The following is a 14,442-nucleotide window of genomic DNA, read 5'->3' as shown; positions in this document are numbered from 1 at the left end:
TTATTCAGAAAACAGATCAACAAAGATCGACCTTCCACGCTTGCCAGGACCTTAGCTTGTAGCATTTGTGGAATAATTCAAGTGTCTTTCTTCGGCCAGCCTTGTACGAGCTCCGATGAATTGCTTGGTCGGTGGATTTGCAAAGCGAGAGTAACGAGCGCCGCCTTCGTCGCTTGCCAATTAGTATACACGGTTCTCTTTTTAATAATGCAGCGGCCTACATATGCGGCTTGTATGCTGCAACCAGCCGTAATTACGTGGAAACCGCCGGCCACTAATGCGTGCCGGCACAAATACGTTACGACCGCGGGAATCCATGCTTATCGCCCCTTTAGCGGCCCCCAGCTTTCAATGATTCCTGTCTTTGTTTTGCGCTCCCCTCTCTGATGAATAGCATCAGGGCTCGACTGCATCGATAAACCTCTAACACCCTTTGTGATTTTCTCGTGCAGCTCCTTTTTCTTCTTTTCCTTCTCGCACCAGCTAACCTACGTTTTCCTCTGATCATATTTTTTGTCAAGTTTGCCTATTTATCGGCGTGGGTAAGCAATTTATTTTAAGAAAGTGGTTGGTGGTGTTTTTAGACGAGTAGGTTTACTCGATAAAAGAATTTTAATGTTACAAATATTTGATGAAATATACGAATCTTCTTCAAACATGGAAATTTAGGCGCGAGACCTTCTCGGTATTCACGCGAGTTTATCGAAAGCGGAGGAAATGGAAAGTTCGCTAAGAGTCAAGGGTCGTGCGAATTTCTCCTCGAATATGTTTCTATTTCGGTAGCTATCGGTATATCTGCTATAAAATTTCACTCACGACCGAAAGAATTCCAAATTTTCAGCACGATTCACTACCTGCTACCCTATTCGAGCTGGCGGTTCATTGTCCTCTTCTTGCGGCAAAGTTTCCCTTTTCAAGTTTCTCCGTTTCTTCTGATGTCTCGTTGGGACGAGTAGCCCTCAGCTCTCAGAAGCCGACTGGAAACGCCGATTGTATCTGTCACCGAGTGCCATTCGATGAAACGCCAATAAATTCACCAAAGTTTGACAATCGAATTTTGTCCCTGGCGGTTTTATTTATTTGAAAGGCACTTCGTTCCTTCAAGCTTCGATCGTGCGATCGGTTTGCGTGGCTACGTGAACGTGACGTTTCCAATTTGCCCGGCCATTTCCCAATTTTTCGAGGCTTTATAAAAATCCAGACACGACCGTCGATCAGTCATTAACGGCACATCGATTTAACCCAACTACTTTTACCAGGGTCACGTGAAAATTGTGTCGAGTATGGCTGCACCGAGTGGAGAAAGTGTTCGTGAATTTATCGTAATTTTTCATAGTACGCGAGGCGCACCTGTTTAAGAAATATGAATGAGCTAGATTATTCCGTGGGAATATAGGCACCTGACGACAGAAACCATACGGTCGATCGTATCTTCCACGGAAAAACGGTCTCGTATAGTCCCACGAATCATCATTCAGATGAGGACGCTTGGAAAAGTACGCCTATATTCGTTATAGGCGTGTAGGTTACTTTTTATTTTTCGTTATTTTTTGACCATACATCCGGACTCTGAAATTGCTTGTCGTTCCCTCGACAATATCAATCAGATTGTTCGATTTATCATTCTTTTATTTAAATGAAGCTTCGTTCGTGTTTCTCTCCTCGGCGTTATCGATCATTTTTCAATTAAGCACCTCCTTCATCCTCAACGGACGACCAATTCTCCTCTCGAAATTTCACCGAGTTTCCCCATTTCGCATCGCTAATTCGATAAATTACTTGATTCCATTTCGAAATTTTAGAGATCATTCGCTTTATTGCGTTATATTTATGTTTTATCGAATACCCGCTAGTTTCAGCGCGAATCTATTCATTCTTTTTCAATTTAATTTTGATCAACGTCACTCGTCAAAATTGTTCCGCGTCCCCATTTCGACGGTCACGTATAAATCCCTCGTTTGCATTTTGAACAGTTTAATATCCCCGTTGACAGCCGCACATTTTATTCCTTTATTATTTCATTGTTTATAAATGTATAACGGTTGCCATTTCCTATTAAAAAATAAAATCCGGATGCTGCGTGATGCGTTGTTCCAGCTTTGAACATGGAATTATAAACGCCGGTGCGCCGAGACAGTTCGAGTGAATTTTCACTCGTGCAATGGAATAAGACGTCATAGTCAGACATCGCGTTGCCAGGCCTCTGTCAAGCAGACTTGACGTTTGCGGTGCAAGCTTGCGGCGTTGCTTGCCTCCGCGAAGACAGGGCATTAAGCACGACTAGTTCATACACAGTGCGCGGCGTCTGTATCGATTTTACTATATTCTTCTTCTCCTTAGTCAACGGATCGAGACGTCTACGATCCTGCTACAAACATTCCAGTTGCCAAGTTTTCTCGCTCCACTTGCCGGATTTCATGTGGAACATTTAGGAGATCTTTTGGAAGCAGATTTCGTTTTACTAAAATAATTTCTCGCTCGAGGTAAAACAAAAGGGTGAGTTTGAAAAAAAAGGATGAAAGAGGAAAGAGGTCGATAAAAAATGTACGGTTGGTGTAATTTCCGACTGAAAAATTGAAACAGTTAGCCAATGTGGATTTGCAACTGTATCAACCCGTGAAAAGCATCGAGGGGGATGGGTAACCACGTTTTGGGGCACGTATAGCCGTAGAAAAGTTTTATCGCGGTATGCTCGACGAGAAAAGTCGCTCGTAATCTTTACGGGATATCGTGAATTTGTCGTTTTTCCCTTCTTCTTTCTTCCTTTGCCCGTTTTCTTTTATCCGTTTAATGCAATCCACAAAAAATTGAAATTGAAAGTGTAACGCTCGGAATGAAGCTTCGCGAATGCACCAACTTTTCCCCTGCAAAGTTCCATTCCTCGTTTCTTCTCTTCTCTTTTCTGCTACCTTCGTATCGACGCGAAAATCACGATGCAAATTATTTTATAAATCGTGCCAGCGGTGGTTCATAGCGATACTCGCGGTCGTGAAACAACTATGTAATTATGCAGACAGCGGGGCAGAAATTTTCCAATTAAACGCGTTCCTGGAGATGGTTAAAAAGTAGGAACAAAGTTTCTTTCGTACTCGGATAATTTCGTCCTATTTCTTACGCTGTTTCTAGCACGAATTATAACGATTCGCAGTTTCACAAGACTTTGTTAAGTTATAGACGATTAGTATGCAATTTCAGAGTTTGTCAACTGCAACGGCTTCCGCTAGAAATGTTTTTGATATAACTGAGTGAAAGGATATCGAGAAATGCAACAAATACGCAACAAAGTGTGGTTGACAAGTAGGAGTAAGGTTTACGTGGGAAAAGTATCGAGTGAAGGGAAACGGTCCGTCTATCGTCAGACAGGAGCTATGTTCCCTTATAGCTCAGACTCGCATTCATTCTTTGAAAAATGATTTCGAGCAGAAGGTAGTCGATTTATTAGAAAGCTTCTGCGAGTGTGTCAATGATTATTGCGTTCTTATTCACCTTTCGTCAAAGATACTAGTAACACAAGTTTTTCAACGTGTCTTAAACGTAGATTTATTAAGTATCGATTTATCAGTCTATTATTGTATTACAGATTATAAGATAATTTATAATACTAATAAATTGGAATTGCTCGTGTGTTACAGGTACGGTGACATGGTTCCGAAAACGATCGCGGGAAAAATCGTGGGGGGTGTATGCTCTCTTAGCGGTGTCCTTGTGATCGCTTTACCGGTGCCTGTTATCGTCAGTAATTTCAGCCGAATATATCACCAGAATCAGCGGGCTGACAAGCGAAAGGCGCAAAGGGTGAGTGTGATTTTTTTACGCGTCTCCTTATCGATACGATACACCCGATCCACGCATATATCGTCGTATTGAAAATGGCGCGCCGATTCGTCGTACGAATCGTGGGCCATCTATCTTCGCGTTGTTAATCTGTTATCGGTAACGCGTGTTATCGTGAACGAGCCCGGTTCGGTCGAAATTTAATTCGACCTTAATTCCGGCCCGATCTAGCTGTAATTCAACGAACCGTCGATGAGTAGAACGATTCGAAAACGGATCCGATTAACCTTAATTTACGTCTTATGGAAATGGAGATTTTATTTTTATTCGAAGGCAATAAAAATAAAAGTTCCGAGGGAAGTTTCGACAGAGATTTCCGTGTCACGAAGGATGATAAAGGAACAGATCGCGCGTCTTGGTGTATCGTGGACGCGCTTAAGTAGGCGATTCGTGTTTCGCGATGTGTTTTCGTCCGTTTTTCTCGTATATACATACGCCTGGCGTATCCACAAATAGCTGTGTCACTATTCGCGCCACGGACTGTTCACTTTATTCTGGTACACTGGATATCGATATTGTTGGATGTTGTCTTTGGACCTAGTTGCCCGGCCCCAAGGCCATAGCATGGCAAACTTTCAAACAGACATCGAGGATTTTCCTCCTTGTACCTCCGTTGATCACGATACACGGACGATTTTGATATTTTCAATTCTACCGTTGTATTTCACACTTCAACGTTCGCTGTATTCATCCGCGATATTTAACGATTGATCGAACGACGATTTGAAATTCACTCGTAGAAGACAGGATTAAAGTTAGAGAAACTTTTGGTTTCGATATCAGAGACGAGATATTTTACAGGCAAAATGTAAATGTTGGGTCAACCACCTGGTGGATTTAAGCTTCTGTTCCTTGCAGCACCGGTGTGCTCCGTGAACGGACACTACGATTAATTTTGCCAAAGGTCATCTTTACCAACGCGAGTCTTTCTGCCAAAAGGTTCTGCTTTCGCTTAGTTTCAATTTCACCTTCGAATATAAATAGAACATCTCTGTTTACGATGATCCGACAATTTCCGAGAAATTGCGGTGTCTAATTCAAAGTGCGGCCGTTGAGCGTTCTCGATTGCATCCGCGTAATGATGAAAGTTAATTCGACGTTATATAATCCGATCGAATTGGGCTATATCGTCGTGCTGTGTGGTTATCTTACTGGGTGTCACTGGTGGCCAGGAATGCGACCAATCGATTAGAACGGGCCGAGTTCATGGCTGGAGAAAATGGAGTAGGTGAGAGTATTTCTACGTAGAAAGACAGCTGTTGAAATTCCTGATTTCTTTCGGGTATTTTCAAGCTACTGAATTTCTATGAATCGTCTATGGAAATAGAAAGAAGCAAAAATAACGTTTCGATTTAAATTCAACAACCTGTTTCACGGGAATCAATGCTCCGACCGAGTCCTACTTCTCGACTAGTCTTTCTGGATTCTCCCGATGCCCGATTTAGCTCTCGAACAGAAATAGTCTAGTCGTTGCATTGTCTAGCTTCTATTTTCACGCGGTACGAGTGTTGAAGATTTTCTCGGCACGTTGTACTACCTCAATGTTTCCTCTATTTACAACGACGTCGCGGTAACTGGCCAGGATATCGCTTCGTTAATTAATCGTAGCTATTTCATCAATTGTTCGAATTGACTGTGCAAAGTAGCCTGCTTCTTAGCTTTTAGCGTAACAGTGTTGTAAAAATGTTTGTATCTCACTCGCATTGCACGATGAAAAGGGACGATAGCCGCAGTTGCCTAGAAATGTACGTTCCTCGATAATTGTCCGACAGTATCGCGTTCTATAATCAGCTAGAACGACGCTATCGTATTTTAATCGCCGGAAACAAGAAAATTAACGACGTTGTTCTGTTAGGATCTAAAAAAGGACGCGATCGCGAACGAGGAACCCGTCGGTATTGAAATTATATTCCGATGAAACCGCGTAGCTATTTTTACTCAGCTACCGATATTTTATTAGCACGAACATCAAAGAACAAGCTCGAGAGGCGCTCCGCTATCGCGGATGCTAATGACGGCTACGATTGGCTTTACTTGCCTGGGGCCTTTAATCGTCAAATGGAAGTCACCGATTATCCTCGATGCTTTCGTTTTCCGACTCGCTAAACCGGTCAATTTGATCGAGCACCCATTAAGCCTTGAATACATTTTCATTCGAGCCGCCCACGATTTATCTTTTGTATGCGGAGCTCCACTATTTCCTCCATGGAGCAGTTACCTGCAATTGTTCTCGTTAAAGTTGGAGAGACCATCGAGCGTCTTGACACAAAAATCCCGGTTCGGCCGCGGCCTACGTTTCCTCCGACAAATTGCTCTTGGAAATGTTAAACGGGCCTGCTCGATCGTGCCATTATTTTCGAGTAACCCAACGACTCGCGTGTCGCGTTCAATCAACGCGGATCAAAAGGAACTAGTCGATTTACCGGTAGTTTCTCAACTCGGGTGTTTCGTGTTATTAGATTTTATTTCCACGATATGTCTGAACGTCGACGAGAGCCGGCAATTGTCCCCCTTTTCACTGTCACAAACGACAAGCGCCGGTTGACGAACGACCGTGTAACCTGCCTGGCAGAGTTTAACGCAGAAGTCGGCCAGAAGTGGCGGATTGCGAAAAACCAGTCACCGATTTGTAATTTCTTTTAAACGGCTCGGCGAGATCAGAAATCTTACGGTGGCTCCTCGCGGACAGTTTAGCTCGAGGTTCTAGCGGTAGTTTGGCTTGGCCGACGGCCAGCGGCTACCCTCAGTTCATTACCACTATCCCGTGTTCTCCGAGAGACAGAGACAGCTGGCCGAATAAAGTGGCGGCCAGTATGATCGCGGTCGAGGAACTTCCGGCCGTTTCGCGGGGTTGATTGATGGCGATTGTTGCTCCTCGTCGTCGCGTCGTTCGCTAAAGTAGACGATTCTTTCGCGTTAAAGTTGGAAGAATTATAGTGGAGGGTTTGCAAAGTTTTATCGTCCGTATGTTACAAGCGTCTGTTGCGATGTCTCGATTACTATTGACTCAGGAGACAAAGTGTGTATTAGCCTCCTCGAGACAGAGGAAACAGAGGACGAAGGATTTCGCGACGCAGATAATTTCCGCGCTATATCAGCCGCTAATTTCACGCGTACGTATTCAAATACACATTTAACGAATGTATTGTGTTTGGAGCGGAACATTTCCAACTTTCTGTAATTACAAACGACTATCACGATTATATGGATATATTTTGAAACGACTCAAACTTGTGCAATTCTGTGCCTTAATGTTTTCTCACACGGTTCTATTTTACGTATTTATCGCGAATTGTACGAGCATCAGGCGCACAACTCTCGAACCGTCTGACAAAACTCCGCATATCCGATTCTCGTTTCGCTAAATACCATTCTTTGAGCGCAGTCGAATCGACGAAACGAAGTCGATGGAAAAACCACAGGCAACTGCCGGGCCGCATTAAGGCGCGCGAAATTCACCGAGTCAAAGATCAACGGAGAAGTTTTTGCAAATTAGGAGGCGGGGAGGACAGTTTCCCGACAATTCGCAGTCCTGAAATCAGAGCTCGCTTTCTTTCGCGGCCCGGTCAAATCTGCAATGCAGATACATCGCATCTACATATGCATGGCCACGCTCGTTCTGATTCGCGGTTTCGGACACTGACGGATCTTTCCTTTTCTCTACACCTCCCCCGCCCTTTCTGTCTCTCGTTTTCGTCACGTGGCCGGTCAGGAACGAGTTCCGATTTTAGAACAACTTTTGGTATTGTGTCTGTTCGTCCCGTATCATCGTCTGCTTTAACGTGAATTTCACCGAGCTAGACAACTGTCGATCTTTGCAGTTTTCAAGAATAAAATTGTCGTTGTGGTAATCGTATTCTCAACCGAGTCGTATGGAATATTTTTTGGGTTTAAATTTTATTTTGGTTACGTGGTGAGTTTATTAAACGATACAAGGGAGAACGTGGAATCCGAGCAAACGTAACTTTGCAAAGGAAGTTGGAAAATCGTCAAAGTAGCTTATCGGTAGCATCAACGCGAACGGAAGTGTAATGGTATCGAATGGACGTTCGTACCATGCAAATAAATAGATTGGACGGGAAACCTACAAGTCCGACGAAGTTGTCCATTTTCTACCAGCGATCTAGCCTTCGAGATCGATTTTGCACGTAGCACCCGAGTTCAGTCGGCTAAGGATAAACAAATATTTGAGAGAAGCTTCCATAAGTAAACAGTTGCCACGGTGAAGTTTCTCTGTCGTGAAACGAACTCCGCATTTTCGCGGCAACTTGATCGGCCGTTCTATAAATTTCGGTTTTTCACCAAATATGAATACATAAAAATACCTCTTTCATATCGTCGTATCGTAAGAGTAGAAAATCCTAGACAGCGTAGAAGGAAAGAATCCGAGGTAATTTCTCGGTAGGAATTATAAGAATACCGAAATGCGCTAGGAAAGTCGTCGCTATTCAGCATTTTCTATATGGAACGCCATCAACGAGGATTTGATCCTCTATTCGAGCGAAACGATATCGAAAAACGATCGCAATATCGAAAATCAAGGTAGAAAGAACAGTGAGCATAATCGAGAGAGAGAGAGAGAGAGAGAGAGAAAGAGGAAAAATTACATGGAATATGGAAGCGTAGTGGCGTCGTCTTTTTGCTGACCGTTCGTGAATAAACGAAAGACAATGATGAGGGGCCACGGGTTTCACCGCATAAATGTAATTAAACGTGCGAACGAGTTGAGATCGCGTTAACTTTCACGGGATATTATTTCACGACTATCTTCTTCGCTGCTCGAATCTCGAGAACTTTCTTCCTTCTTCGCTTATTTTCTACGGTGCAATCGTAACTTCCCTTCGTTTTAGCATCAAATTATTTTACTCGAGGATCGACTTTCTTCCTCCGATTGCTACGATGATTTTTAGAAGAAACTTTTCGAAGCAATCGTCGTTAGGATGGTTTACGATTATCGAGGAGTTTAACGCTTTTAGAGCCATTAAATCTGCTCGAAGCAGCCCGGTGAGATGCAAATAATCCGTAACCTGGTTGGAGTGTTTAAATGATTTTTATTGCACGGAGAATCAGGGTCGTTTGAAATCAGTTCGAACAGAACTTATTCCAATGCTGTGGTAATAAACGATTTCGTTTTGGAAAAATATTGTGCCGCCTGGTCTAACCAGTGACGGACGTTTTCGCTTGTCCCGCTAGAACTTCTCTCTCGAATGGAACTCTTACAAACGAGAGAACTTACACTAAAAGATACTTTAATACCAAAGAGAGATATCTGGATACTCTTTCTTGCTTGAAACGAGAGGAACGTCGACATCTCCATTATCCCAGGATTCTTCGTCCAAAGGTCTTTTAAAATCCTTCGCGTGGTTCGGATGAAATATTTCGTTTCTCCGAGCGCCCTTTGCTCCAGTCGTCGACGATTCAAACCGCTCTCCTGCCAGGAATTTCCTTTAGTTCCTCCTTACCACGTATCTCTATTCTCGGGGACGGGCTTTCGGTACGCTTTCTGCCTTTTCCGCTTCGTTGGCCCGGCCAAGAACGCAATGAGCGAGTTTCAAGAAAAAAATAACGAGCAACAAGAGGGTAGAAGCCACCCCCGTGTTCCGAAACGCTTTCGTTTGTTTGCTTGACTCGGTGATCGCCCGGAGCCATCGGTCCTGCCAAGATACCCGTGAAAATCGCTCGCGGTAAATACGGTTGAAAAAGCCGCACGATTGCTTTCGCGCTGTGCTGATTTTCTACCACGAAAAGAGAGAAAGATACGGCCGACTTACTTTTGTGGAAGCCACTTTTACGCGTCGATTGGGCTAACCTGAGCGGAAACGAAAGATTAGGGGACGGAAGCGTTCTCTGATATCGCTGCTTTGTTTCATTTTTCTGTTTTCTCGATCAACGATTACTTCCTCTGCCGGTTGATTCCCGAATGAACCGGCGAGCCAAGGGAGCAGATATTTTTCGTGCTGTTCGAAATATCGAGGTCGTCGGTTAGGCGAATCCCGAAACGGAACGAAAGGCCAGAAGCGATCGGTTTCTGCCTTATGGTGCAATTTGTCCTATTTGGCATGGTAGCGCGTGCTCGTTAAGCCGTCTCTCCCCGACTGGGCAACGACTGGACAATTATTGGCAGACGCTTTGACATTCAAGTCACGGGGAAACGCCTACGAATATTTACGATGAATGTCGACTGACGAAGATTTACGCCGCGCACCCAGTAATTAACCCATTTAGTCCTCCGGCATCCGAGTGTAGCAGCTCACCGTTCGATTCGACGAAAACCGCTGTGTTTTCGGTGTTCACGCGGGAATAATGGAAAATCGTCGTTCAGGAAGTCGCCAATATCTATCCTTCGTCTTGAGAAATGGAACGATCCTGCCCGTGTGTTTCATTTACCGGAAAACCAGCCACGAGATCGATGAGGTAATCCTCGAGGAGAAGGATTACCGTGAAAGAATGATTGACGCGGAGGCCGATAAAAAGAACCGAAATCTTTTACCGTTCGCGCGGCAAGAAAAACAAGCAAAGCATTCGCGGCACGAGGTAGCTCGTTAAACAACCGAAGTGTACTCCGAACGATTCAAGACAGGAAAAGAGAGATCTTCCTGGCGATCTGTCGATCTGCTTCGGTCACGTCGAGGTTGGTATATGGTCATAAACACGGGGCGATATCGATAGCTAGCCCATTTGACGTCATTGGTTCTCTGTTCCATTCGCTCAATCACGACGAGGCTCTGCTCTTCTTTCTCGCCTCGAATACGGTCACGCTATTCTTGAACGCACTAAACACCGATGTACTTCCAAACAGTTTATGCGTTAACCAGTCTCAATAAAGATTACCCGAGAGAATAGATCGATACCGGGAAGCAGCACGCGTGGTCTCTGCCCCGAAAAGCATCACGTAATCCTACAAACGTACGAGCGCCTTGTCAGCAAACTGTCCGTGGTAGTTTCTCGTCTCGCGGAAAATTTATGGCGAAGGGGATTTCCAAAGGCGAAAAAAAGAACGTCGTCCAGACCAAACTGTTCGGCGTTACGACGATAAAACGTCCACCTCCGCGGTAGTTCTCGTGTCTTCCATTGTTTTTCTTCCAGATTTTTACACACGGTTCTATAAAGGGGCGTTTCTTTAGATTTGATCCTGATTTATGTGTACACACGATCCGCGCCAGTTTCCATGGCAGAATTAGGGAAAAGAGGAGACGAAATAAATTATACGAAGATTATTTGTAACGAGAAGAGAATTCCGTCGGTATAGAATCATCGTAGATTTGGATCTATGCAAAGTGTTTGATTCCACTTTCCGGTCTTATTCTTCGTTAAAATGTTCAAATTTGGAATTGGCAGCGTTTGAAAGACAATTCCATGGCTGAATCGGAGTGACGAAAATAAATTTGCTTTTCGTTTATCGTCAAGTTGATCTACTTTCGATTCTCTGTGGCTCGAAGTCAATTTCTCCTTCAAAATTTCCATCGAAAATCGAGAAAGTACGAGAACGCGTGTATTTGGCGCGAAAAAGATTTTGAAAAGTGGTTCCGAATTTTAAAAATAACTTCCGCAAACGACCAACGGATGTGTGGAGAGTAAATGAAAAAAGGGAAGAGTGGAAAATCATTGTCAGGGTTCGACGGCGCCTGTCAAGCTGGTTCTCACCTCGTAAAACTCATCGGCATGCGTTTCAGCGGCCACGTACGTTCGATAAATCAAATCGGGCCAGATACTCCAGCTTAAATTACTGCCAACACGCTGTCGTTGCGTTATTACACCGATAAAACATCGATTTGCGTAGCGCGTGGCTTCTTCGGATCAAAGATTGTTCGGACAACTTAACAAAGAGAGAAAAGCAATTAAAGAAGATCATCGTTAGAATTCCAAAATACAAGCAACACATAAGGACAAAGTCCAATTGGCGTTTCAAAGAGGAATATAAACAACTCCTTGCGACGTGAATTTTCTCGAGTTGCAACGTTAATTATCGATTGGTAATTAGATGGTTGCTATCAGGAGATCTTTTATGAATCAGTTATATCATGAACGATGATGTCACCCTTGTTTTCGTAATATATGTATATATATATTGTCTTTACTCGAACTCAAATGTTTTGCAATGAACAATACGAGACGCAATTTCCAAGCGAATTTTTAGATTGTTTTTGTTAATCTCGATGCCTCGAATATCGGATCGTTTTATCGTCAAATTCGATAATATTTACCCAAAGGTTTAAGTCTTCGATTCTCAAGTCCCGTTGTTTATCGTAGCCACGATCTTTTACAGCCAACCGAATTTCTACGAATAATCCAATTGTACGGTCGTAAAATTTGTTTCTTGAATCTCGGACGGCTACGATTCTCGATTCGTTCAAGATTTATCGTGTCCGTTGTTTCTCCCAATCGTTATGTATGTATTTTTCTACCGGCGAAAATCTACAACTTCTCGTTGCTCTGTCTTTCTCTTGCCTCTTCGTTCCGCGCTCGAATCGCGCAGTATTTTCTTGATTTGAACGTACGAGATCCCCTCCAATTTATTTCCAACGCGTTACGCGAATTATCGCGCGAGCTACAACGACGCAAGGCTAATTAATGTAGGCTAATTGGCACGTGGCGATACCGATCGGTCGCGAGCAACCACGCAGCGTCGATCGGATATTCGAACGACCCAAAGACGTAAGTCGATTTCAGATACGCCGACCGCAATTTCAAGCACGTGTTTCAAAAATTCCACCGATCCCGACAAATTGGTACGTGTGCGGTCCGTGGAAACATTTGGGTCGACCCGCAACCCTCGTTCAACCTCGAATCCATCACCACTGATCAATTTTCTGTTTTGAACGGTCTCGATCGCTCGTGTCGAGTTTCCCCCGCTCGGAACTGCGAAAATACAATATAAAGTTTGGTATTGCACCAACTCAGAGTACAACAAGCGTCAGCTCTAAAGTTAGTTTCCCATGCTTCGCTCGTTTTGGATCTCTAATTAATGGCGTTTAATCGCGCGTATCGCGATATCGATAATTAACGCGTCTACGAAAATCATCTTTGAGTTACTGCACGTACTCTATCGGAATTTTGCCAAATGGCCCCGCAGTTTCCTGTTATATTAGTCGCGGCGCACAATAAACCGATAACAATGGAATAATCGTGTCTGGGGTCGATCGAGAACGGATCGGTTTTTCCTTGGATTTTCGGAAGACAGAAACACAGAAGGCATCGAAGTGGTGGCGCCCCGCCGAGTTCCTTTGATTCGACCGTTTCCACCACAGCTGGTCGATCACCTTTGTTCCAACTGATATTCGGGATATTACGCAGCCGCGATAAATGTCCCGGGGACAATGGAAGCGCGCCGGAGATTCCTCCGAACGGATTAACTTGGCGTGAACTCGGTAAAGGGACTTTTAATTGGAACCCTTTATGCCTCGGCGTGAAAATCGACTTTCAGATCGCATTCAGATGGAAATAAAAGGATATCGGCGACAGGGTGGCTGGTTATTAAACGAAATTTCAGACAATCCGCTCTTCCTAACTTCTTTAATTCATTTTATTTCACCGAGAAGAAAGTAATACGTCGTGATGGCTGGAAAGTTGAGACACGGCGTGGAAAGATATTTTACGTGGAAATATTTCAACCTATTAATTCGAGCGTCTTATTTATACATTTTAATCGTTCGTAGTTCTAGCATCAGTTTTAGTTTAGAAACGTCGCATCAGTCGATTATATGGTTGGGAGGGCACATCCATTGTTTCATCCAATTTCAATTAATCCGCGATTATTCGCCGACATCGCTGCTCCTTTTCCAATGTTTTTCCGTTGGACGTGTATCAACCTCACCGCGCAAATTACAATAGCGCGGAATAAAAATGATATTAGATAAATGGACATTAAACGCGTAATCGAAGACGGTACGCAAGTCGGTAGTTTCGTGAAAATAGAAAACCTATGGGGCACGATTGCACGGTGGGGAAAAAAGACACGGAATTTATCAGCGTCCAGCAGCGTGGTTCTTGCGAAGGAAGTCGCATAGATTCGAAAACGCATTCATCGCTGACACAATATCGCGCGTACCAACGAGGGGACAAAGTTGCTCTGTGAAACGTATCTCGCGCGTCGCACCGGTTCTCTTTTGGCAAACACCGCGGGATCGAACAATTCCAACAGTGTTCGCGTCTATGTGCTGCACAATGTGATGACGATAACAATTTTTAGAGGTGAAACCACGTCGTTAGCGCGCAAATATTGCGTAGAAATTAACGAAGACCGAATCATTCGTAGGAAAAGTTGCTAAAAGTTTAATTCTAACTGCGAACCACTCATGGAATGTAATGGAACGTAAGTAATCGATCTGATTACGCCTGATTACGGTCGATCTGACCGTTTCAATTACCCACAGCAGTGACCTTAGACGAGGACCAAGCTAAATCTAATTGTCCGTAGACAATGACGCGACAAAAGCAAAGACAAAGCGATCACGTTCGTTAACGATATTAGAAAATTGGTATATATAATTGAATATATATACATATTCATTTAAATGATGTTCTTTGAAATTTCACAGCTAGGAAGCCTGCAGAGATGGCGCGTATTTATTTAAAATGCGCTTGCAACTCGATTATATGCCGGCCTGC

General features: G+C 43.8%; 1 protein-coding gene across 8 annotated transcripts in view; it reads left to right on the top strand.

Annotated features, from left to right (window-relative positions):
• Positions 1-14,442, top strand: part of Shal (potassium voltage-gated channel protein Shal) — a 116,835-nt gene that overhangs the window by 35,824 nt on the left and 66,569 nt on the right. For all 8 annotated transcript variants that reach the window (XM_069118599.1, XM_069118600.1, XM_069118593.1 and 5 more), the window contains exon 2: positions 3,633-3,795. In XM_069118599.1, the coding sequence (XP_068974700.1) occupies positions 3,633-3,795 (163 nt within the window). The remainder of the gene's footprint in view (positions 1-3,632; positions 3,796-14,442) is intronic.

Source organism: Bombus flavifrons, chromosome 8 (genome assembly GCF_040668555.2).
Source record: "Bombus flavifrons isolate JBK064 chromosome 8, iyBomFlav1_principal, whole genome shotgun sequence".
In the NCBI taxonomy this organism is placed as follows: Eukaryota; Metazoa; Arthropoda; class Insecta; order Hymenoptera; family Apidae; genus Bombus; species Bombus flavifrons.
The sequence above is the reverse complement of the archived record's forward strand: the minus strand, read 5'-3'. Positions and strand labels throughout refer to the sequence as shown.